The 25,652-nt window shown below is 39.0% G+C and overlaps 1 protein-coding gene across 5 annotated transcripts; it reads right to left on the reverse strand.

Moving 5' to 3' along the window:
• Positions 1-2,067: 2,067 nt before the first annotated feature.
• TUBGCP6 (tubulin gamma complex component 6) lies at positions 2,068-25,618 on the reverse strand. Of its 5 annotated transcripts, none has more exons than XM_068995928.1 (27): positions 25,565-25,618; positions 24,151-24,962; positions 22,502-22,665; positions 20,892-21,102; positions 20,180-20,353; positions 18,993-19,114; positions 18,595-18,670; positions 18,020-18,129; positions 16,121-16,212; positions 15,889-16,028; positions 14,140-14,289; positions 13,418-13,499; positions 13,253-13,341; positions 12,965-13,080; positions 12,213-12,351; positions 12,009-12,125; positions 10,460-11,768; positions 9,983-10,038; positions 9,530-9,722; positions 9,085-9,253; positions 7,618-7,759; positions 6,452-6,646; positions 6,077-6,209; positions 5,636-5,849; positions 4,358-4,557; positions 3,405-3,567; positions 2,465-2,548 (listed from the first exon to the last, which is right to left on the reverse strand). In XM_068995928.1, exons 2-26 carry the CDS (start codon positions 24,895-24,897, stop codon positions 3,416-3,418), a joined length of 5,292 nt encoding a protein of 1,763 aa, XP_068852029.1. In that variant the 5' UTR covers positions 24,898-24,962; positions 25,565-25,618; the 3' UTR covers positions 2,465-2,548; positions 3,405-3,415. The 5 variants fall into 5 exon arrangements, with proteins under 5 accessions (XP_068852065.1, XP_068852029.1, XP_068852046.1 ...); XM_068995945.1 differs by lacking the exon at positions 25,565-25,618 and adding an exon at positions 25,059-25,480; XM_068995954.1 differs by lacking the exon at positions 2,465-2,548 and adding an exon at positions 2,557-3,031.
• Between the last annotated feature and the right edge of the window lie 34 nt (positions 25,619-25,652).

Genomic DNA, 25,652 nt, shown 5'->3' on the forward strand with positions numbered 1-25,652 from the left:
CGGGGCGCGGTGCCCGGCGAACGCGTGCCGCGGGATTTCTGAGCGGGGGAAGCCAGTAAGGCTGAGGCTGTGGCAGTGGGGGAGCGGGAGCAAGGAAGGGGACAAAGAGGGGGTCACCGGCGCGGGCCGGGTCTGTTTAATGCGGTCTCCCCCAGGCTGCGGGGCCTCCATCCCCACCCCGCCTTCCGCGGGCGGCGGACTCGTGTCCCCTGCCCTAGGATCGATGACGCAGGATAAGATTCCCGACGCTCTTTGTCCCGTCCCCGGTTTTGGGCCGCAGCTCGGATGCCGGGTGGCGGAGTTCCCATTTATCCCCAGGCACCAGGGAGGTTTCCGCAGCGCGGAGCCGGGGCCAGCCCGGAGGGTAAGGGACACAGCCGGGAGCACCTCGCCGGAAGGCTCTGGAAGTTTGCTCCTCTCCTAAAGGCTGCCCACCGCACCACCACGGCACAGGGATGCCCCGCGCCGCCCGGCGGGAGCGCCCGGCCCGCCCCGCGGAGCCGCGGGAGCGCAGCCCCGGCGGGGCCGCACCGCCCGCCCGGCAGCGCCCGCCGCAGCCTCGGTGAGAAGGTTCCACCTCGAGGGCGCTGCCCGCAACTGCACCCGCGGCGCGGCCCCCGCACGGCCCCGCGAGCAGCACGGGGCTCCAAACCCCACGGTTCGGACGGCCGGCTCGGCAGGCTCCTGCCACCAACCAGATCTCTTCCCTTTTCACGCTAGTCTGAACTGCTTTCCTCAAAAGGAATAATATTTTTCTTTGCTTTGCCCAGGGCTGCCTCACTTACTCAGAACATCACTGCTGGAAGGAGGAATTCCAAGAGCGCTCAAATATGTCCAACTCGTGCTTCCATGATCATCTTTGTTGTGTGTTACTGCTTGTGTTTATGTTAAAGGCCTGCCCCAGGCAAACCACGCGACTCGGACAATGTTCGATGGGTCTTTCTACAGTCACAGTGCAGTGCCAAGCAACAAGGTCCCAAACATCAGATACTGCTCCCTGAAGACGCTGGGTGGGAAGTCCAGTGGCTTCAGGACAATACATCAGTCTGCACCAGAAGCCAAGCTGGCACATACACACCCAGTCCTGTAAATTCCTGAAGAACAAGTCAGATAAACAAAGAGTTCTCTGCCTCCCCGGGGCAGCAAAACATCTCAGTCTGCAAGCCACTTGCTCCTGCACTCCCCTTTTCTGTAGAGCAGAAGGCAGATAGTTAAATAAATACAGCACAGATAACAAAACAGCACAGAAGATGTATGTTAAAACTGTGCATTACCATGTTTTGACACTGACTTTGGAACCAGAGCAGAAACATTCAGTTCAACTTCACAGTTGGTATATTCTGCCTCTAATTCAGAAATACTCTATTCAGAAATACTTCTATTTCAGAAAAAAAAAAATTCATAAACTACCTACACATCATCAGAAAATAATGTTATTCATGTTAACACACTAGCCAGGCCTGTAGCTTTACTGTGTAACTGTGCCCTAATCAAACAATGAGCTCCTCATGAATATACCCACATTTTAAGCAACCATAACTCCAGGATCTCAAGATCAACATGTTTCAAAGCTGACTGACTCTCTATGACATTCTCATACCATGATGTTCAAACTTCAATTGTATCTTTTCACAATATAAGGGAAAAAAAACAAAGAGGGAAAAGGAAAATTATGAAAATGTGATCCTTCAGTTGAAAGCAGCAGTTGGAATATATTGGGAAGTACAGCTTTATTTTCCTTTAGTGATGCTGAATTTCTGTTTTAGGCTTTTTAAATAATCACCACAAAGTAAAATGCATAGTTTAAATTAAGGATAAATAAACTAAGTTTGGCACAAGTGCTCCAACAATTATACCAAGTGCTTGAATAGTCAAATATTGTATCTCCTAGCAGATCACCTTGGTATAAGATGTTTTTATCATGTCCTCTTCTACTGTGACTAAGAGTTGTGAAGAAATTAGTTATATCTAGATTAAGAACTAAGGTCAGTTTGAAAATAAACCACATCAAATAACAGGTACTAATATCTGTGGGAACATTGGTACCTCATACCCATCTCTCAACAGTTTTAGAAAGTTATCTGTTAATTTATTTCACATACATGTATTTACATTGAAGGAAATTCACACCACTAAAAATACAACATTTACACATTCACAGATATACAGTTTTGCACTCTCTCCTGTGTTAAGACCAGGCACTCAGCTCTTCTATCTCTGCAATAATGACAACATCAATTTTCAGCAGATCAAAAAACTTGCAGGTTTGGTGGATTTTAAGCATCATCATGCTCTGTATGTGGTGGTTGTATTCTTCAAGCTTTTAGATGGCAGATTAGTCCACTGAACAAAAAATGCCTCTTGCATGGCATGTGCATAAGCTTCTATAAATCTTAAGCATATATATATATAGTTTCTGTTTTACTGTGTTACCAGTGATCCTTACGCTATAGAGTTCAGTTATCCTTGTAGTAGTTATTAAAGTTGATTCGCAGCAGAAAGTCCTCCAAATGTGGCTGGTATCCTCTATTTACAAGCTTTGTTACCACTGGAAGAAAACAAAAAAAAAAACAAAAAAAAAAGCTTCAACTTAAGATTAATATTGCAAAGTCATCCTTGACAGTATTTGTGCCTTTTAATTAAAAAAAAAAAAAAAAAAAAGCATAATGCAGAAATCTGAGGACAACAGAAACAAATGTATATTTTAACATAAGAAAAGTCCAATATTTCTTTCTGGAATTATAAATTATTCCAAATAAATGCAAAAGAAAGACTATGTGTCAGTTTTAAAGTGAAAATGCAATATTCTACCAAAGCATTTCCTTATCAAGTTGCTTTCATAGAAACATGGAAATCATAGAATCTTTCACAATAAGATGGTGTGTTCTTATCGTAATTTCAACTGACCAGGAAGCATGTTTAGGTCCTCAGGTGACCTCTGTGAAAGAAGCAGCTCTGGTGAAGTTTTCTTGAGCAAAATCCATTGTGAGAGAGAAAACCAGAGAAATTCCTAGGACAAAGCCCTCAAGCTCTATGAACAAACAAACCGACTGCTCTAAACATCCTCTACATTTCCTTAATTACAAAGGAAAAAAGCCAATAGGAACTCCCTAAGCTCACAAACATCCCATGCACTAACATAAAGGGAATCAGCAAGCAGCAGCAGCATGCAAGGAAGAATGGGAAGTGTATTATTAGAAGTCAGGGCCCAAGCCAAAGCCATTGAAGTCCAGACAACTTTGTATTGGCTTTCAATGGATTCTGGGTCAACCCACTGTGGAAAGAGAGCATTTTACAATACGTAGTGACTGAAGGTACAAGTGGAGATGAACAAGCACGTATTTGTTTTGTAGTGCTTAATAAAGAGGGTGTAAAGAACTTGGTCACTCATCAGATTTCCTTACGGAACGGTCTATTAATCTCTGTCCATGAAGCAACCATAGATCTCGTAGTATGGGCTTAGGTGGCTCCCACAGGTGTTCTGACTTCCTGTAGAATTTGGAAGCAGCCATTCTAACTCATCCTGAAATATCTGTTTTTGGTCCTTTGACACCATTTTTGGACACCCTTAAAGAATAAAGAGGGCAGCTCATTTCCTGAAGAATATAATCTGAACTAGAAAATATTCTAGAAGAACAGATCTAAGAAAAGCAGTTTCACCTCCTTCAGGAATTCAAGATTTTCTAAAAAAAAAAAAGGAACCCAAACCCCATGAACCACCTTTGTACTAGAGGAAGGATAAATAATGTACTAAAAACACAAGCAAGATATGAAAGATAAATGGAAGCTAACCATTTCATCACACTATAGCCTAAGCTGACAATGAGATGAAATTTTATCATGATAAAGGAAAGAACTTTTGGAAAATTATCCATGTAGTTCAAAAACACTTGCCTGAAGCACATGCTAGGAGGCTTTCTGAGTTAGGCCAACATGGGAATCTGAATTTTCAAATCTCATACCAGTGGCAAAACTCAACTACTGCATATATATCTAAAATTACTTCTAACTGCTATCTAACTATCTCTCATTGTTGCCAATAAAAAGTTCCAGAACTCAATTTCAGAGAAAAGAAAAAAATGTATGCACGTAAGTACAGCTAAATACCAAATACTTATTTTGTAAATCAGCAAAAACTTACAGTCAGTTTTCAAGTATCTGTTAGATTTCTTGTGTGGACATCTTAATTGATGTATATGCAGATCTTTGCAAACCACAATAATGCAGCTTTAATTTGAGAACTACATTTCCAACACTCCCTAAGTATACATATCTTCCTACTTTTACACTATACTACCAAAACATTCTGGTTGTCAGTTGACCTTTTCTTCTACCTAGAATTTATGCAATTTCTTACCTTTGAATAAGAAATGGGAGTAATACTTGAAGGTATTGTATGACTGCTGCATCAGACCAAAGTTGGGATGAACAGCCATTTGCTTCCCCGCATCGAAGCTCCACGACTGAGAGATGAGCTGGCTGCGGAACTTCAGAATAAGGCTGAAGATGCTATGTATAATGTTCATCACAGGGGCTGCCTTTTCTGTCAACAGACCCCTAACAGAACAAAAACAACTTCAGAAATTAGTTGATGTAATTTATTGGTTGTAAGACTACAAATACAAAGGAGTGACAATCCTTTAGGTTAAAGATAATTGCTTAAAAAAATCCCCAAGACTGCAGCCAGCAGATTTTAAACAAGGTGCCTAAATCTAACACAGTTTACTTGTACTTTCAAAAAACTTGTACTTGCCCTGGTGTATCTGATTTCTAGAATGACATCTGCATTTGCAAAAGAGATGACATTTAACAACACCATGCTCTGAGTTTCCTTAAACTTTAATCTCCTCTCATCCTACCACCTGCTATCCGAAGAGCAGCTCTAGGCAAGCCTTTTCTGATTAAAACAGAAAAAGAGAGACATGAGAGATTTCTTTCCTTGTTTCTAATTTCTGTTCCTTATCACCTCCCTCCATCTCACCACTTTATCATTTCAGTATACACTCTTCAAGAAGAAACCAAATAAACTCTAGCTTCTTTCCTTTTAGTCACACCAACCCTCTGCATCACATACAGTAACGAAGGGGCTAAAAGCCTGTGATTCCTAAAAGACAGGTATCTCTTGCACTGCTCATAAATCTGGACAGAGGCATCTTTTTGTCCCTTCCAAGTCCAGCCCTGGTCACTGCACATATATTAAAAGCACATGCAATGTACAGGAGATGCATTTTACATCCTTTAGCAAGGCTTACTGTGCACGCTACTCATGAAGAATGAAACAGCAGTAATTTACAAGGCTATTAACAAGGATAGGGTGAAAGAAAAAGAACTGTGGCAAGTGTGCCCTTAGTTTAGAGCTGTCCTGAGTAGACTGGGAACTTGCAGAGACATGGTGAACAGGAGTGGGAGGTAACACAAGCAGTCCAGGGAAATGGAAAGGATGGATAGCTGAGAAAAAGTACCAAAGTACAGACCTTGTAAGATGCCGTGAAGTTTGTCTCTTACATAAGAACACCTTCATATGTAAAGACTACTTAATGTGTCATGTAAAAGTCAGTTTTGCACAGATACATTAGGCTAGGACTGGCCACTCCCTTAAAATGTATTTCAAGTAAAAATAAGTATGGTAGCTTGCCTGAAGATTGCTTTGTTGAGGTATTCAGCGTGTGTTCTGTGAATTTCTTCTAGGTTGCCCACAGAAGACAGTTTGTTTCCAAATTCACACCATGTAACATGAAGAATCTGATTAGCAATGTAACCTTGAATTACTTTCACAAAATGCTGCATCTCATGTTTGTACAGCTGGAGCTGTCGAAACTGAACAGAATTTGATGCGCGACTCACTAAAGCTGAAAATAAAGGCAGAAATACATTATCATCCACAGAGACCATCTAAAATCAGAATTTTTAAGGCATGAAGGCTTTTGTTAGTAGAGTCTGTTTAAAATTCCAAGGAAGACTTTTAAGAAAATTGTGGCTTTTGAAGTTTGACATGAGTGTGTATAAGCAATGGTCTTGCAGAGGGTGCTGAAGGACTTTTAAACAGGATGCTCTCTCATTCACTCATCACACTTACCAGTGCGCTTCAAGTGAAACCAAACATCCTTGAGAGTCCACACCATGTGCTTCAGCTGAAGCAAGAAGGAGAAAATCTTGTTGTATTTATTCATGCAGCTCTCAGTAATGACAATGTTCAGAGGCCAGTCAACCTACAAGAAATAAGTGCTGATCATACATTTTTTGTTAGAAATTATAAGATTATTTAAAATACAAGTATTTCAACAATTAGTATGTATTTTAATAATGTAATGCAATGGTCAGGCTAAGCAAATCTCATAGTTTCCATTACACAATTATTTTACTCCATTCTTAGATATCGCATTCACTTTACTATTGTATGTAAGAACCATGGCATAACTGCAGTATTCTACCTTGCTCCACGTTTTCTTACCTTGTACCTGAGCTCTAAGCAACTCAGAGCATCTGGTGCATTGGGCTTGAACATTTCTGGGAGATACTTGAGGGCAAAAGAAAGATTGGAAGCAAGTTGGGTGTCACCATGAAGACTGTACTGTAGTGCTTTATTTAAGATGGAATTAAGAACCAGTGGATTCAGCAATTCACCAGGTGTTTGTCCTGATCCAAGCTAGGGATAAAAAAAACCAACCTAATTACACCATGTTAGTAAAAAGTCTTGGCTCCTGAACACAGGTCAATTAAAGCAGAATAGTAAAATGGTGACTACCCTGCCTTGATTGGAAGTTTTTACTTCTGCCATAGGGATGCATGAACAGCGTAACAGGCAACTTCTGAACTATTTTCTGTTCACAGCAGGAAGGTAATCTCATACCTGCACTGATTTATTTTCATATGTCTGCTGTGGTTCAGGAGCTGCTAAAAGTTCCTCCTGCAGGGAACAGTCTTTAGAAAGTCAGGGACCCAAGTGGAATTTATCTGACTTCAATCTGCCTATCTCATCACCTCAGTACTCCCAGAGGTTTACAAATAAAGCTATTCATCCAGTCTAATTTTTTTCCCTAGTTGGGTCTAAAGCTTTTTCAGGACTCAGAGAAATGCATTAACTCTCCTACAGCTGTGTACCTCCACGGGCAACCATCTATATCAACCCAGACTATCCCTCCTACCTTGCTGTCTTCCCCATGAACACAGCAGTAAGTCATGAAAATACTGCCTCACCAGTGGGCGAAGCGCTCTCTTCACATGCCCTCCCCTCTGCTTTCTACTTGAGGATATTTAAGGTAAGAGTAGATAGCTTGCAACACAGGCCTTTCCACTGGATTTTAGCAAATGGCAATAGGCTTTTCCAGCCTTGCTGCCAGCAGACAGGAGGGGACAGCAATAGTGCAGCAGTTTTCACAGCAAAGAGTGAAATACCCTTCCATGAGTGCTTATCTGTTCAAGACCTTCTTTTTCTCCATCCTTACAACACTCACAGAGTTCCTCGCTACAGACTTCTGAACACAGTACAAAAGAGGAAAATCCCACAAGCCAGGATTCTAATTCACACCATTCCCTCATTCCCATCCAAATCAATTCAGAAGCATCGAGGTAAAGCAGACAACCCAAACACTAGGGTTAAGACAACAAAGCAAATACCTTCTCAAACAACAGGTCACTGAGTGACTGAGCAAACTCCCCGTCTTCCATTAACAAAAAGTGTCTCAATGCTTCAAAATGCTTCTCTACGTTCAGCTCCACAAAGTAGTAATCAACTATTGCTTTGTTCACAAGAGAAACACTAAGAATAAAAACACAGAAAAGGTATTATACTTACATGCAACTCCTTCCTTACTGTTAACATTCAGCTGTGGCTACATCAGATTAATATTGCTCCAGTACTTAACTGATATCTAAGACAAGATGTTATTCATATAAGCAAAAAACATGAGACAAAAAAATCTTCATCCAGAATATACCAGAATTAAAACCTACCACTTCAGGGAACTGGGTTTTGAACAATACTGGGGAAGTATTTTAGGACTGGCTACATACAATGATGTTTAGAACACGCTGCTGGGCCTGCAGCAACATTTTATCAATAGCCTTCTTATCTCTGTCACCTACACCAACAGATTAAAGAAAGACTATTAAATCCCCAGTAAGAACATACTAATTGATAAAGTTCTGTCACTAGATATTAAGGGTAGGTCTGTACTACAGTTTACAGTATAGTGTAGGTATTCAACCTAGCTTTAAATAATTTAACTTGCCTATCAGGAATAGGCTAATTCTGGCAGCACACAACTCAGGCTCTTCACTTTGGTTTGCTAGATGCATGAATCTGTACACAGATCATTCTGGTAGCCAACCATATGTTTAAAATTAAGTTAGACAATAACATCTTTCTACATTACACCAAACTTTGAGTATAGCATACTCAGAGCTAGCAGATGGAAATGCAAACTTGCAGGAAAGCAGATTCTGAAAGGAGAGTCTGTGAGTAATTGTTTTCATGACAAAAGCTAATCTTGCAATAAGTAACAAAAACTTTTATTTAAAATACTACTAGATGTACTAATTAAACAGTCCAACATATATGTAGTGTCCTATATTATCCCAATAATAACAAGAACAGCTTCTATTATACTTTGAAACAGCCTTGAAGCTGGAGTTCCCATAGAAACATGAAATACACCCTGATCAATATGATGAGCTTTCAAGTAATCAAAAGGTTTTTCTGTTTTTACTCCCTTACCTTTCATCTTTCAAATAAAAACTAGCACACATCATATAAGGAATACACCTTCTTTCCTTCTTTTCAAAAGAACAATGAAACTAACGGTGTCAAAATCACTGCTGTGTCATCTACAAGCTGGAGAGTGAACACTTCCCTCTGAGCCCTTATATTCCAAACAGACACTCAAATTTTTAATTTGCACCTAAATGTCTAAGTTTATGTTACTATTTATCATGCAGATCTGAACTTTTAAATTAGTAACAGACTATTTACTGAACTACTTCTATGAGCTAAGAGCAAATTTAAAAGATCTACGTGCAACTCAGGTCTCAAAATACAACACGTTATTTGCAAAATAAATTGCAAAATTCCTAGCAAATACTCACTGAGACACAAGTGGAGCAGTAATAGAACGTTTCATCAGCACTGGCAGAGACAAGAGCTCACTCAGCTGTACAGCAGTTTCATCTGTTGCAGACTGCACCACAGGATCCACAGGAAACGTGTACGATCTTGGTATCACGTGATGCAAGAGATGAGAAACTGGTGGTTCTGCTAAATTTAAAAATATACAAACATTGTAAGTTCTTATACTTAAGAAGCTTAATAATATGTTCCTATTAAACTCTGTATACAAACACCTCTAGGTTAGAAAATCATAACATGTCAAAATGTATTTCTCATCTTTGTGCCTAGGAGCAAATTGTTTGGCTATTGCTGTTCCTAACATTGGTAATTTACTGGTAAGTCATGGGTTTTGTTGGCATTCAGCTGTCTTGCTGAAATTTACCACATCATCTATTGATCTACTGTTCCAACAGTTCTACTCACACATCAAATCATAACTATCTTGATACTTTTCAATACAATACTGATCCGATAAGGCTTTCAAATAAGCTTGTTCTTTCTTCCATACATCTTCCTCTTGCCCTTCCTCCTCCTTAGTTGTGGGAGCATTAGCTTCAGAAGATAAAGTTTCTTGAGGCAGGGTATCTTGTGGAATGGCCTTTTCAGGTTCTTCTCTCTAAAATTCATAAATGGACAAATTTTGTGAGAGACGCTGGCTTTGTCTGCTCAGGCTTAATGTGTTCCTACAGGTAACTTGCCTAGCTATTCCAAATGAAAAGAGAAGAGCCTACTCACCTGTATGTTTCAGACATGTAAAAACAATATGATTTTACAGTGACTACTAGATTAGCAGGGAAATTTATTACCTTAACTACCAGTGTGTTCAATTCTTTGAAGGAAAAGTAAGTCCTCTCAACAACTACTTTTGTTTCTTACCTGTAAACTCCGTGAGGAATCTGGAGAAGGGTCCTTGTTGACAACATCTGCAATTACTGTAAATACAATTAAAGTCAGCATTTACTTAGACCTACTTGTAACACTTGGTTAATACCTCAGACCTGCTCCTAAAGTTGTTAAAAATTCCTGTACCAACGATCACAGAAACAACCACACCAATAACCTCCCCATAGCCCCACACAAGCAGTTTTATGCATGTTCTCTACTTAAGAACCCTAAAGGTCCTGTTTCACAAAGTTTCAGGGTAGATTTTTTTAATGTTCTGCTTCTTGCACATAGGAGATAAGGTTAAGTTCAAATTCTTTCCTCTCAATTCTAGCAGTATATGAAAAGTTATGCAGGGAATTAAGTGGAGTAAGTAAGGAAGAAAGTACCCATATAGAAAAATAAACGCTCAAAGTTACTTTCACAAGCCCTTAAACAAATGCTGACTGAATAAACCTAATTTTGTTTTACCTTCTTGTTTCTTTTCTATTGTATTTTCCTTTTTATCATCTTTAATATTAGCATCAGGAAAGTCTGTAACACTGTCAGATACATGTGACTGTGGCAAAGTCTCTTCCTTAACTTGTGATGGTTTTGCTTCCTTTCTGCTCCCTTCAGCAGGAGATAACTCTTCACTGTACAGAAGTGTCTGAACTGTGGAGTCAGATGAAGAACCCAAAGTGGTTTTACGATGAGGTATGGGATCATTTTCTGTAGACGGGGCCCAATTCCCTATTTGGATGCTTGACTGGGATGCGTGTCCAAATGGGCTCGAACGGGATTTCAAAGGCTCTGTATCTGAGACCAGTTCTCCGATTCTGATGTGCGACTGGGAAGCGTGCCCATGGATGTTCCAACGGGGTCTGGCTGAGACCACCTCTGACACGTTTTCACCAATCTTGATATTGGCATCAGATGCATGACCATGGCTGCTCCATCGAGGCCGTGTAGGAGCTACATTTGACACATACTCTCCAATCTTAATATTGGCTTCTGAAGCATGTCCATGGATGTTCCACCTAGGCCTTGAGGTCTCTATCTCTGAAGCATATTCCCCAATTTTAATATGAGCTTCAGAAACATGCCCATGAATATTCCATCGGGGTCGTCTAGATTCAACTTCAGAAGTATAGCTGCTTTCTATATGGGAGTCTGAAGAATGCCCATAAGGACTTGAACGTGGCTGGTAACTGTCCACTTGAGGTACATATTCTCCCACTCTCATGTTGGCATCAGATGCATGTCCATGAATATTCCACCGAGGCCTTATCTCATCCACATCAAATACATTTTCCCCAACTCTAACATGCCCCTGCCAAGCTGCAGATGGTCTGAGAACTGTATTAAAATCATACTCGCTTTGCTGATGCAATGGGGTACTGTCCTCTTCTGGTGCTTCTCTCAAGACAGGCTGACTTTCACTTACTTGCAGTGTCTCAGAAAGATCTGAGTTAATATTTCGGAATGCTTCATCTAGCAAAGATCCTTGCATCCTAATGGCAATAGGCTGTTCATCTTGTGACTTTGGTAAGAAGTCTTCTATACTCACATTGGATTCAGGCAAGGAGTCAGCACTGTATAGAGCACTGCATACTTTCTCTGAAATTTGAAGATTGCTTTCAGATCCTGTTGCTTTAGGCTGAAAATGCTCATCAGCATTATTATTTGCTGGCTCTGGCACGGGCACTGCTTTGTCAGCAGAAGCTGCATATTCCTGTTCAGGCTCAGATTCTTTTCTGCCAACTGTCTCATTAGAATGCAGAGGTTTCAAAAAAGACACCTAAAAAGAAATAATTATTACACTGTATAGTTAGTCGCATAAACAACCTACTAATTAGGGTATCACTTTATTACAGGATAAAAAATTTTCCAATTTTTCTGATGTTCTATAAATGATAACTGCTCACCTTGCTGTTACAGTGAGCCTTGTGTTTACTGAACTGAAATGAACCATGAAATGAAGTCCCTTTAGGGAAATCTGGAACAGCAACTTGAAGTTTATGTAAGAAAATTAACTGACCTGTGAAGGTGAATCTTGCTCAACAGGGTTTTTATCCAAAGCCAACTGGCACTGTTTATAAGGAATAATATCTAATTTTCTCCTACAGTTTCCATCTGGAAGTTTTTCAAGCATTTCCTACAAGTAAAAAAAAAAGACAGAAGTCTTTAAGTACCAAGTATCAAATTTTCTGAATTACATTTCTTAAGTGTTTTTAGGAGGTACCTCAATGCGTTTTTGATCTTCTAAGAGAAACTTAAGACGGGCTGTTTCCAATTTGTGGCGCTGGATTTTCCATAATGTTCTTTGTTCCCTACGGGCTGCATCATCAGAAAGTTTGCTATAATGGTCAATTAATTCCTGCCTAAATGAAGGTAAAAATAAAGCTAGGTTACAGATTTTTGCATACTGATTTTCATCTTCCCTTTTAAAGAGCAAGACTTTTTAGCACTTCAGAACTGAGAACCGGTTCTTAAAATGTAGAAGCCAGAGGCTTCAGTCACAAAGAATAAACAGGTGGAAAACACATGACTGTATTCTTATAGTCAACATGTATTTCTGTAACTATTTTTAGGTCACTCATTTGTCTTAAGTAATTTTAGATTAAACAGAAGAAAGTGTCAATCTAACTCCATCTGCTTTTTACTTCTGCTTTGACATACATGTGACCATTTTTGCTGTGGGCTCTGCTTTTAAATTTTAAGATGTAACTAAATTTTTTCCTGAAATTTTGATTATAACAAAACCCAGACTGGATAGGGTTGGCACAAATGAGTGGGTCCCAGATTTTTCGGCCACTAATCATTCCTAACAAAATTGCTCACAGATTAACAAAAATCCTTACATTCATCTTCTAACTGCAGACATTACCCTTGTAGAACAATGTCTAGCAAGTACTAGTACTATAAATTTTAACATACAATAATTTTTTCCTGAGGTCTTGATGATGGTTTTGGAGACTACTCAGACACATTTACCTTGCCTTTTTTTCCAGTTCTTCTTCTAAAGCTTTCAGTCTTTTTTCTCTCTCTCTGAGCTCTCGGGCATAGCTGAAATCATCATCAATCTCCTCCTGCTTTATCGCAAGACGACGCTGCATAAATATTTAACACTTTTAAAAGCCGCTCTCAATACCACATGAAATGCACGTCTGCAAGACGTTCTTATTTGTACCCCATAAGCTATTATTTCAACTTCAGTACAACATATCCTTTCATTTATTTGCCTAAGAAATACAGCTGGCCTCTAGAAACACAAAGGGATACCTCTTGGTCCTTTGCAAACTGTTCTTTCAGCTTCTGAAACTGTTCCCGTTTCTTTGCATCCAAAGCCATTCGTTCTGATATTTGTTTGTCTGTATTAAAATAAAGATAGTTAGTTTACATTAACAAAACCCAAAAGAAAGCACATAAAATGCCACTATAACTTACCACTAATGGCTTTTAGTACTTTGCTAGCAGTTTCCCTCGCATGAACAATTAATTCTTGTTTGGCTATTTCCATACGCAAATCCTAAAAAAAAATAAAACAAACCAACCAAAAAGCCCAGGTGGAATTTTTCTATTATTTTAGACTTGAAATACACTGTTGTGAAGACAGATGCACATTTTATAATGGTTATTAATCAATTAATACAATACAGAAATACAAATAAATAAGTAAATGGAAAGTCTACAAACTAGTATTGAAAGTTAATACTCCAGATCTTAAAAGAAACCAAATCCATCTGATATATACACTAAATTGATGGAATCTGAAGGCCAGAAGTCTCTTTGTAGTTAAAATGTTCTGAAAAAACAATTAGCTACAGAAATTACAAATAGTCTTATCCGGTTACTAATTAGCTTATCTCATTTGCTAAATTAGAATTAAACAATCTTTCCAGTAGGAGGACAAATCTCCAGCTGCAAAGAAGTAGGATTGAAGTCTAACACTCATTTAATATATGAAAAGGCCAAAAATGTCAACACACCACCTACACTTTTAAAAGCTATATTAAGTAAGTTTATTTGCTGCAATAGCAATTAAAACTGCAATTAACCCATGAAAAAATTCTGACTATAACTACAAATTCTTTGGATGTTATAACAAAAATGAAAACTGAGCATTTTAAAAAAATCATAATGAGGTATCCATTCCTTTATTCATTTACCTTTTCCTCCTTGCTTATGGAACTGTACCGGGCAATTCTTTCCATTCGACCTACGTACACTGCACAATCTCTCTCGATTTCCTTCAGTTCTTCAAGTGAAAAAATAACTGAAATCCGGGGCACAGGTATATCTGACCAACATATATAATGCTGAAAAATGAGAAATTTCCTTTTAAATACATTGTTTAAAGTGTAAAATGTTGTATTAGGAGTTCACATTATATATTTTTTTAACTTAGTCATGCTTCAAGACACTGACACAAATATCCATACAGGATCTAAGGGTTTTATTAGTATCATCTTTTAGCATTTATATAACTCAAAGTAGGAGACAAAGGTACAACCGTCCACAACTTGGATCACAGGTCGAACTCTTAGAGTTCTGTCTTTGCCACTGAAAATCTAATACATACATTTATACTAATCATGTTCTAAATGCCTCAAATTTTCCTTTTCTGAATATCCAAATTAACTGAGCATGTGTAACTCAATGCTGAATGCATCTCTCCTGTCAAAAGTTAGGTTTTGTTCACTTACATCCCCCACAGATCCCCACTCAGTAGGAACTCTCTAGGACAGAACTAACACCCCTATAGGAGAGAGATCTGCACAAGACAAAACTCTCAAAACCACAGCCAGTGCACATCACAGGTCTTCCTACTCTGCCTCAACATCCCTAAATCTCTGAAGCTATTCTATTAAGTGCAGAAAACAGATAACTGAGCTTGAAGGAAAAAACCAAGTGAGAGCACAAGCACACTCACATTGGATTCCCCCAGTCTACTGGTAAAAGCCATAAGATGGGATTCCCAGGGCTGTATTCCTAGGACTGTATCAGCCTAAGCAGAAGGGAAGGCCCAGCTCTTGAGGGCATTATCAAAAAGGGATGAAATGTGCCTGGCACTCTCGAGACACATGGAAGATGACTGAGCCTGGGTGCCATATGACCTGGAGGAAGACACCGCCTTAGGGACGCATAAAGGTGTAACTTGCCATGGAAGCGATGGCTGACACTTCTATAAGGAGCCCAGTACTACTGGCACACCTGACTCATGGCTTGGGAATGGTCAGCAGAGCAGACTCAGGAGAACTGGCAGAGGGACATTTCACTTGAGCTATCAGGCTTATACCTGACACTACACAGCTGATAACGAGCTGCTCTGCTCTGTCAAGACTGACCAGCTCTGATCTTAAAGAGAATAGTAGCTACCTGGGAATGTCTATAGACTTTGGACACCTCTCTGGTTGTTTTAGTTTTGGACATACAGAGAGAAGAGGGAAGACACAAAGTAGCTGAACATGTTTTTCTAACAGGGACAAGAACTGTTCTGCAAAATACCAATAAACAGAACTATTTAAGCACTTCTTGAAAATGTAGTGATACAGCTGAAAGAGCTATGCAGGACTGAGCCAAGACCTGGTAGGTGAGGCAGCTTTAAACCAAAAAGGAGTAGTGCAAGAAGTGGAAGGCACTTGCTTGGACGTTTCTGCTCTCAATACAAAGAAAAGAAATACAGCATGTGCATTGTATACAATACATGTGATGGTGTTAAAATGTCTACTTCTGCAGTGAAGTGGTAGAAAGTGGAGTGGAGAATCAGCTCACAAGTATCTGAGAGCAAGTAATTGCCTTTCCTACTTATCCAATACCCGGTTTTGATAAAGGAGTGAACTTGCTAAAAACCTAGACTCTTGCCCTAGAGACATGATTTTCTCCATGTAATAGGAAGGAATCAACCCAAAACTTACCCTAGGACAGCACAATTTGAGCAAGTTTATGGTTTTCCCACATATGTATACATCATTAGCAATATGTTTAAGAAATACAGGGACACAGTCTTCTACTTCTTTTGAAATCAAAACATAACCATGAGTCCAGTAATGTTTATCTATGTAACAAAAAGATGAAAGTATATGTATCAGTTATTTAATTAACAGCACAAATTATACAAATTAGAAATGCTCCATATATATACTGTACCTCTGAAACAAAGATAATCCTCATTCACCTGAATCATAAATTCTCCATAAACATCTCTGAATACACCACTGTATACCCAATCATAGATAAATCTAAAAAAAAAAAAAATTGTACAATATTGAAAATCAATCCTTTTGCCTTCTCACCTTTATTATAACCAAGCAGTTAGTATGTTCTTTAAAATCCCAAAAGACACAAGCTATGGGCGGGATGAAAAACCCAGCAATTAAGTGCTGTGACACTGATTTTTAAATATACAGGAGATTGTGGCTCTACACTTTTCCTTAACTATTTTTATATAGAACATTTCAGTGATAATTAGTTTAGGTAAGAGAACAGTGCCTCAATTAAAACAATCATTTTATTTCTGCATATCAATTTACTAAATATATATCAAAAATGTATAGAAAACCTTGCAGCACATCAAGGGCACAGCGAGAGAAAAGCAGAAAGGATTTGTTTTAAATAGAGGCAATTTCAGCAGGGAGAAACTAAAAGGGTATAAAACAAAGATGCAATACCAAGCACTTTTTCCCCAGACCTAGAGGCATTTTTAATGTACATGCAATAATGAGAACTACTATTTTGGCATATTTATTCATGCTTTTCATATTTTCTCTGGGTGAGCCAAACTTTTGACGAAATAAAAAACCCACAATTTTTTATGCAACACAATCTGAGACTATAGATAAAAAGGCTCAGAGATCCTTGAAGATATTTTTGTTTTTAGTTAACGCTGCGCAACAAAGAGGAAGCATTTAATACAGCAAACACTGTTCAACTTTCAGGTTCTAAGAAAAAAGTTAAGAACTTTTAAAGTATTAAATCTGATGCTTCTATGATTTGAACAACAACTTGTATTATTTAATTTCTTTCAGGTTAATAAACGAGCGGGATAATACTTTTTGCAGACAATAAAGGCTTCCTTCCAGGCCAGTCCTGATCATGCATAATTGATGCTTTAACAGATATCTGCAGCAAATTTAGGAATCAATGCAGCAAGTATCACACACTACTGTGATACTTTCAGATTTTTTTAGGTTCCATGTGATGCCCCTGGTATTTCAGAAATCTGACATCCTTCTATAAATAGCAGGGTAGCAGCTGTGAAGATATTTCAGTGAGGCTTCTGGTAAATCTGAAATTAAATTTCTCTGAAGCTCATTTCATGTAGAAGGAAGAAAATACAAGAAGGGTGGCCTTGGGAGGAATCTAAATTTAGAGCATTTTGACAGACTTTTGATTTCTCTTCTAAGTATCATTATGTCTATTAAGTAACATTGCAAACTGATGATGGACTACAACTATAATTCCTGCAAATAGCTATTAAAAAAAATTACCATATCTTCAGATGTCTATAAACTAATAAATTCTAAATTGATGTGCACTACTTAATAAAACTGCTGCAATCCAAGGAATTCTACTTTTAATTACTCCTATTATCAGTTAGTTACATCTACTTAATGAACAACAGATATTTTAATCATTTTTGCTTACTAAAAAGCCCACAACAAACAGACAGTGGAAAAAAACATTAACTTCCCCAGTTTGTAGAACAAGGGAAACTTGTCAGTTTCCAGTTTCAGGATTTTAACTCAGGTATGACGGAAAAAAAAAAAGTTTATCCAAGTCTTATATTCCAGTATGAATTTCCACAGCCAGCAGCAAGAAGTAAGTCTTATTTACATGTATTTATTTACTAATCTAGCCATATAAACCCCTTGTTACTGAGCTGAAACACAGGGGAAAAACAGCAAAATTAATTAATTTTAATATATATTGCAGATACAGACATATTTTTTCTGAAAATGTTAAAAGCCATTGTTAAACACACAGACTTACCAGATTACCAATTCATAACTCTTAAACTCAATTATGCAGAGAACACTATGGACACACCTTGTGTATGGTTCACAGCTTGTCTTCAACAAAGACAGAAGAACTGGATAATGCTCATTGCTACAATTGTTGAGAGCCTCTTTGTACAGATATGAAAGCAATTTAACACCCTAAAAAATGAAAAATATTCTAACATTAGGCAACAAACTTCACTACAACTTTGATAACAGAAGACTCATAAATACATGGTTTTACATGTTTCACTGGACACAGAAGGCAGGATTCATCTCACTTCCTCCATCTATCTGCAGTTAAGATCACTCTACCTGAGCTAGTTACCTCAAGCTCACTTTATCATTTTTAGAGTGAAACAGGTATGTTTAGAGTTGGATTCATGTGACTAGAAGGCTTATTTTGGGCCCTTTGTTTGTTTTAGGAATTGAAAACGCAGGACAAAATTCCAAATGCTTAAGTACCTGGAGAAAGGACTATAGTGTTCTAACTGGAGGTCACAGATCACAGCTTTGCTAGCAGAGAGACCAACACTATGCATTTTATATAAAATCCAACATAATTTTGAAGAATATTAACACCCCAACCCAAACCAAACATAAAAACATCAAACAAAAAATCACCGTAGGAAATGAAGCACCAGCTCCACCACTGATCCCCTGTGCCGTTGTTCCTATGCCACAAAGCTCAGCTAAATACCTAAAAAACAGTATTAAAACATATATAAAAATTTCAACCAGAAGCCTCCAAGATCACAGTGATGAACTTTGCTGAATTTGAGTATCATACAACAATCATACTGTACCTGTTGAATGATAACAGGGATAACAAAGAAACTGAGTACAAAGACCTTATATGTGTTCCCTAGAATATTCTGGATATATAACAATCTGTTAAATAGAGAAAAAATAGTGATAGACTAACTAAGAATGCCCATGTAATATGGTCTCTTTTAGTGTATATGAAGAGAATGCATTTTTTCTGCTATAAAAAGCCTAAACATTTAATTCCACTCTCTTACCTCAACTGACGACCCAATTTTCTGAATAGAAAGCTGATTGTTAGAAGACTTAAAGTAGGAGGTGTTGACAAAACACAGGCTCGGTAATATTGAAGGTACTTTCTCAGTCCACTTGTGAATGCCTGGTATGAACAGAAAACATTTAAAGTCTTACTGTGAAAGTTGTTAACAGTCTAGCAATGCCTCATATCAATTGCATCAGCATGAAAACAAACCTTTTAATAAAATAAATTGCATATGCAGGTAAGGGGGACTTGTACACCAAAGTAAGGGGCAAGTGAGGGTCCAAGCAACTTCAGACATTCCAATGAGCTAGAGGACTCCTCTATACTCTTCATACATCCAGTGCACAGAGCCTGTACCCATGCACAGTGAAATAAAACATCTTGGTTCAGCCTCTTTGACTTGCCCTTTGAGGAGCTCCTCATTCTCTATAATACCAACCCAGGGAAACCTCTTTCCTTACTTTTATGCCTACACTGGATATTGCAAAAAACTTATCTAGAACTTTATCCAACAAGGAGACCTTTTCAACTGAATAACATTGCTGTAAATCAAATATTCAGGATGAATACATTTTCATAACTAATCCTAACTTAGTTCTATGCATTAGGAAGAGATTAAGTCAGCAGATATTACAGAGTGTACATACAGCTCAACATAATATACAGAGGACTGACACAGAAAATTTGCACTTAATTTTGAACATCGGAAAAGTCATTAAAGCTATTAAATACCATATTTCTCTACCTCAGTTTTTATTTTTGAAAAATATATTATTTTTTTATATATATATATATATATATATATATACACACACAGGGTACTAAGTAAGGTTTTGTATTTTAATTTTATACGTCTTTCTATATAAATATATGATGTTTTTAAAGCATTTAAAAATTGTAATTCTTCAGTCCACAACAGAACACCACGACTAAACAAGCCACGCTTTGGGTAACAAATACATTTCACTGCATGTTTCAGTGCAAGCAAGCCCTCAGCACAGACAGCTCTGATTTAAATTCAGTGGCACTGTTCATTGCTGACCTGGGATGGAGCATAACACTTAAAATACTTTGCAGCTTTGCAGAATGCAGAAATCCCAGCTTTACATGAAATCAAAGTCACCTTCTCTACCTCAGATAGCTGGCCCATTAAATCTAGTTGATTTAATACAATTGTTTTACCTGAAACACAAGTCCTTTGCTGTATGAGGAATCCAAAACTGGTTGAAGAGAAAAACGACTTAGCCGTGTGTAATAGGTTCCATACTCTGCAACTTCTGAGAGCAGGTTATGCATTGTCTCCGGTGATGTCCCAGATACATACACCCCCTCTTTTATCACAAATGACTGAGCAGCCTAAAAGGATACAGGGAGGAAAAAAAAGGCAGATTCAACTCTTTTGTATCTGTATTCTGATTGAAAATACCAAAAATTTACAGACAAAAATAACAGCAGACAAATTTTCAGTTTAGATACTCAGGTGACTGAGACTATATAGCTAGGATAGTGATTAACATTGAATAAACATTGAATAAACATTGAATTGTAGCAAAATCGCAAGAGTATGAATGATGCCTTCAAATATACAGAAGACAACTCATTATCTAATTCCTTAAAGAAAATCCAATCTACAAAATTATTTCCACATCTATTTTCAAGTACTCATAAACCTATTTTCCTGTTAGAGAACTACAAATACTCTCAGCCTATTCCAGTAACATAATTACTGCAATATATAAATACTGCCTTATTGACATTAGGCAACATTCAACTTTTTAACACTAGCCACAACTGCAAGATGCCAGCAGAAATAAATGTATTGAAGAGGAAACCCCTTTGAAGAAAAAAACCCAAAAAGATTTGACTAAGAAGTGCAGATAAAAATCTTACATACCTGATTGAGTGAGAATGTAGTGGATACCACACCAATGAGGACATTCAAGACATCCTTAACCAGTTCAGGTTCTTTCATCAGCACCAGCTGAGGAAGCTGAAGTACAGTATTGGTAAACAGTTGCAATTCCCCTTCTCGCAGTTTGTAAAACTGGTCAAAAGCTTCTCTCCCAGCTTCAGTAAGATATGGTTCCTCTTTTTTACCAGGTGGGCTGTGTCAGAGTAAACACAACATTACAAGGTGATTACATCAAAAGAGGAAATACATCTCATACAGAAAGAAAAAAGCACTTCAGAATTTACACAGACAGAATTCTTCACACAGAAGTTACTTGTAATATACTACATTTTTAAGGGAATGTGCATTCAGCCAATGAAACTGTAGCTCAAACTCAGTACAGACAAGAAATACATAGATAATTTAAACATCAGATCAGAGACAGAATCCTTGACAAGGAACTACCAGCTGCTTTTGTGGCCTTCCCTGATGCAGGGTTCATACTAGGAAAACGAGGCAAATATATACCATATACCATGGTTCATTTAATGCTAATATTCAAATAAGTTAGAGAGAAATATGCTCAAAGTGCTAGGATGAACTTTTATTAACATATTTTACCTCTTCACAGTGAAGATTACTATCCCCTCCAAAACTATTTCTGTTTCCAATTCTTCCAAAAGTTCTGAATTCTAGTAGCAGTATTACAAAAAATCTGTCAGGCATGCCTATGGTCTACATATGACTCTTAGACCCTTACAGTCTAAAGGGTAGCAAAAAAACCCTGTCTAGTACTAGGAAAAAAGCTCAAGTGGGCTACAGTGGCTTTGAAAAATCAGAACAGGGAAATTCTGAGTTTCTGACCTTCTAAGGCTCTGAGATGAAAAAACGCTGTTTAACAATGCGACAGCACACCACTAGATTATTATTTAAGATTACAGAAAACATACAGAGCAAAGTTTCTCCAAGAATCAGGCACACCACAGTCCATCTGAAAGGTAAGGACACCTGCCATACCTGCCTTTTCTTCTATCTTCCATTTTAGGGAAGCCAGGAAGCCTTAACAATACTGTAGACAGCTTTCTCTCAGGAGATGCATCTTCTACTCAATAGCCAAAAGAACAAGTCTAACTAGACTATCAAGAAATCTGTCATAATTTTCTGGTTTGTCTACAGGACAGGAAAAGGAATACAATACTCTACAATACTGGGAGAGATTTATTTAAATCTTCTACAGCTCTACAATTACCACTTTCTTTTTTAAAACTGAAAATAGGGAATCATTTTAGACTAAGACAAATTGCATAGCACATAAGATGACAAAACAGTTAGAAAAATGCTGCATTTCACACAAACAGCATTTTCCTAATCCCTTTGTGTTTTGACAAAGACGATTTTATTGCTTCCTATGAAACTGCTGTACTCTACGAACAAGTTTGTTGAAATCACAACCTTTATTCCTTTATCCCTATTAATGCAGTGTACTGAAATTCGTGAATTAACCATGCTCATTTCACTATTTATACTGAGGTCATTTGGAACTAAGATGCAATGCACCTTCACACATTTGCATACGGGGCATAGTAAGTTTACCAGTAAGATCAGACACATACTACCCAATTCTTTCCCAACATCTTCGTTTGCTGGGTCCATATGTAAGCACTGCATCCCACAAGTCTATGTCTGGAGTCATGCTCGGCTCTGACTGAGAATCAGGAGTCAGATTGGATGCTGACTGGAATCCCTCATCTTCTGACTGGTCTATACTTTGGGGAACCTGTAGAAAGAGTTCAAATGTCAGACATGAAAACATTTTACTGAAGATGCATAGACTTAAAAAAAGGTGTTTTGCTATCATTTGTGACCAAGTGACTCTACGTGACCCAAGCTCTCACCTACCCTCCCTTTATATCAATTTTAAGTTTTTACTGTAAGCACTCTTTTCATTTGATGAGTCTCTACAGGTATTAATGCCTACTCATTAAAAACCAACCACCTTCAAAATAACATACTATGCTTGTTGGTGTTAAACTTGAAACTTCCTTGTTTGGCAAGCACATAGTTCTACAAATTGAGAATCTCAGGTATGGACATTCAACAATATGTAGCATTAATAAAATCATACTGCTCTGCCATTTGTTCCAGGCAAATGATCCAGACCCCAAATCTTCCAATTGGTAAACATTTTGTTCACTATGACTAACGACGTTTGTTCCTTAATTCATATGCAGAAAATCTCTAAGTGTCCAAACAGTGTATATACCACATCCTCAGCTCCCTCTCAACAGGAGCCATATGTGCAGAATTGTCCTCAATTTTAGTAAAAGACAATCACACCCATATAAAAAGCAGCATATTCCTTAAGAAACTGCAAATTTTCCAGTCTGATGGAAAGAGTTCAGCACTAACTCAAAAAGGCTCTGCCTCCTCTAGGTTACAATTTACATCAACATGTGAACACTGAATGGCACAGGGGCTTTCTATTGAATGTGTCTGCCTTCAAGTTTCAATTCAGATCCTGAGTAAAGAGAATTGCAAGATCTATCCATATGTTAAGTAAAAGGAACAAGATAAGGATCTAAGGGTAGGCTATAAATAAGCCTACCTACACACAGTAAAAATGGAAAGAAAGAAAAAACCTCTAGAAGTGTATCTAGTACTTCAATGAGAATAAACCAGCAAAATAAACAGAATGGACAGCAAAAGGGGAAAAAAGATACAGTAGAAACTGAACACACTGAAAGGGTAAAAGGACAATAGGAACTAGGACATTCAATGGGGGTAAAAAAAACTCAACAGAAAAAAAGCTTTAAGATATAACAAGCCAACAATACTGCAAGTTAGTATTGTAATCTGAACAGCAAAGCACATACAATTCAGACAGGGATGCTTAGGCAGTCAGTCTGAGCACTGAGAAGTAAGCAGCAAGGCAGAGGAGTTCAACACACAAAGCAGGCAGAAACGCAAGCAAAAGGTTGCTAGGGTGGGGGAGGCACAGGTACAGCCAATGGCTTAAATTCATAAAGCCTATGGCCACACAATGGGTTTTGACACAGCTATAGGGCAAGACCAAGGTTTTTGTTATCATACATCTCCAAAAAGCTTCTCTGGTTCTCTGCAAAGGATCACTGCTCCATCTTAAATTCCAGTGCTGTATGCTTCTAAAACCAATTAAACTATTACCTACGTTTTAAACTACAGTTTCAAAGTGGCACATGAAAGCATACACACAGTCGTTACCCCAAAACAAATGATACCCTACTTTTATCGCAAGTCCGGACAAATCCGCACTGTCAGGCACTGGCGGTAAATCCAACTTGATGTCCATATCATACGTCCGGCTGTGGACAAGGGCACCAAAGAGGGAGACGCGCGTTTCTTTCTCAAACTTGTCCCCAGCAGGACAGCTCTGTGAGAACAGCCCCATGGCAGGGAGTCCAGTGCCAGGTGCAGCCTCCATGATCTGAAGTGTCTGCTGAATTGTGTCATTGAACTGACATTCTTCGTTTGTTATCAGAGATTGTATGTCAGCTTCAAACACACTTACATCATAATAATCATAACCCTGGTATTTGACATTTCTCCCAACATATTTGTTGTTCAGAAAATAGTCCTTTTTTTGTGGTACCAGCTGAGGAGGACCTGTTCCAGCAAGCTGTACTAAAAGATCTAAGACAGCATTAACTTCAGTAAATGGTAAGCATTCAGCTGTTTCCAGTTCCTCCACAAGATTCTCCAGTCGATCTGCTTGAGCACCTAGGCCAGCAACTCTCAAGTTGAAAGACAGCATCAAAATTTTGTTTTTCACTGGGAGTCTGGAAACGTTTGATTGCAGCTTACGAGCCTCATCTTGAAAAAGGTTCATGAACAGGGCATTATAAGCAACTCTTTTCAGATTGTGCTTAGCCCTTCTCTTACTGATCTTCTGCCTGCCTAAGTGAACCTTCCATGGCAAACCTGTCAAGTGTGCTTCACACAAGTCATTGAACAACTGTGTAATGCTCTCCATTTCAAATGAAACTGTCAGGTTTCGGCAGTTACAGTCTGGGTCTCTGATTTCATGGGAAGGAAGACCTGAAAAATATCAGGAAGAAACTCATAAGGCATATAAGAAATTGGTGAGTATGCTTTAACTTAAACTGAGATAGCCCAAAAGGAAAGAGAACTGACCTCCCACTTATTTAGGACATGAGCTACAAAAACCACACTTTGATCATCAGAGAAGTGATGGTGCAGGAAGCTTAATTCCAGATACCCATTTTTTTCCCCGGCAGGCTGAAACAGAAGTGAGAAGGTTGTCCTGATCTAATCCTGGATTCCTGCGGGAACACCTCCACCTTTTTCCCGGAGATATCCGCCCCCTCCCTCCCACGCAGTGATGCCCTCAGCCGCAGCCGCGGGGCCGAGAGGACGCGGGCAAGCTGCGCGTGGTGACGGTGACTGGCGGCGACCGCAGGGCTGGGCTGGAGGGCGCCCGCCATCACTGGGGCACTCCCGAGCCCCCACAGAGGAAAGGCGGGGTGTCGGCACGCCCGGAGGAGCTGCCGGCGGCCCGGCTCACCCTGAGCACCCAGCTGGGCCCGAGCACGGCGCGCCAGCCGCCCCGAGCCCCCGCCAGCAGCAGCGCCCCGCGAGGCTGTCCCCCGCCCATCCCGCCCCTTCTCCCCGGGCCGTACCTGCGGCGCTCCCCGGGCAGCGGGAGCGGGACAGAGCCGCCACCTCCTCCCGGCGCCGCCGACGTCACCCGAGCGCGACCGGGCCCGC

The sequence above is a fragment of the Aphelocoma coerulescens genome, chromosome 1A (assembly GCF_041296385.1).
Source record: "Aphelocoma coerulescens isolate FSJ_1873_10779 chromosome 1A, UR_Acoe_1.0, whole genome shotgun sequence".
NCBI lineage: Eukaryota > Metazoa > Chordata > Aves > Passeriformes > Corvidae > Aphelocoma > Aphelocoma coerulescens.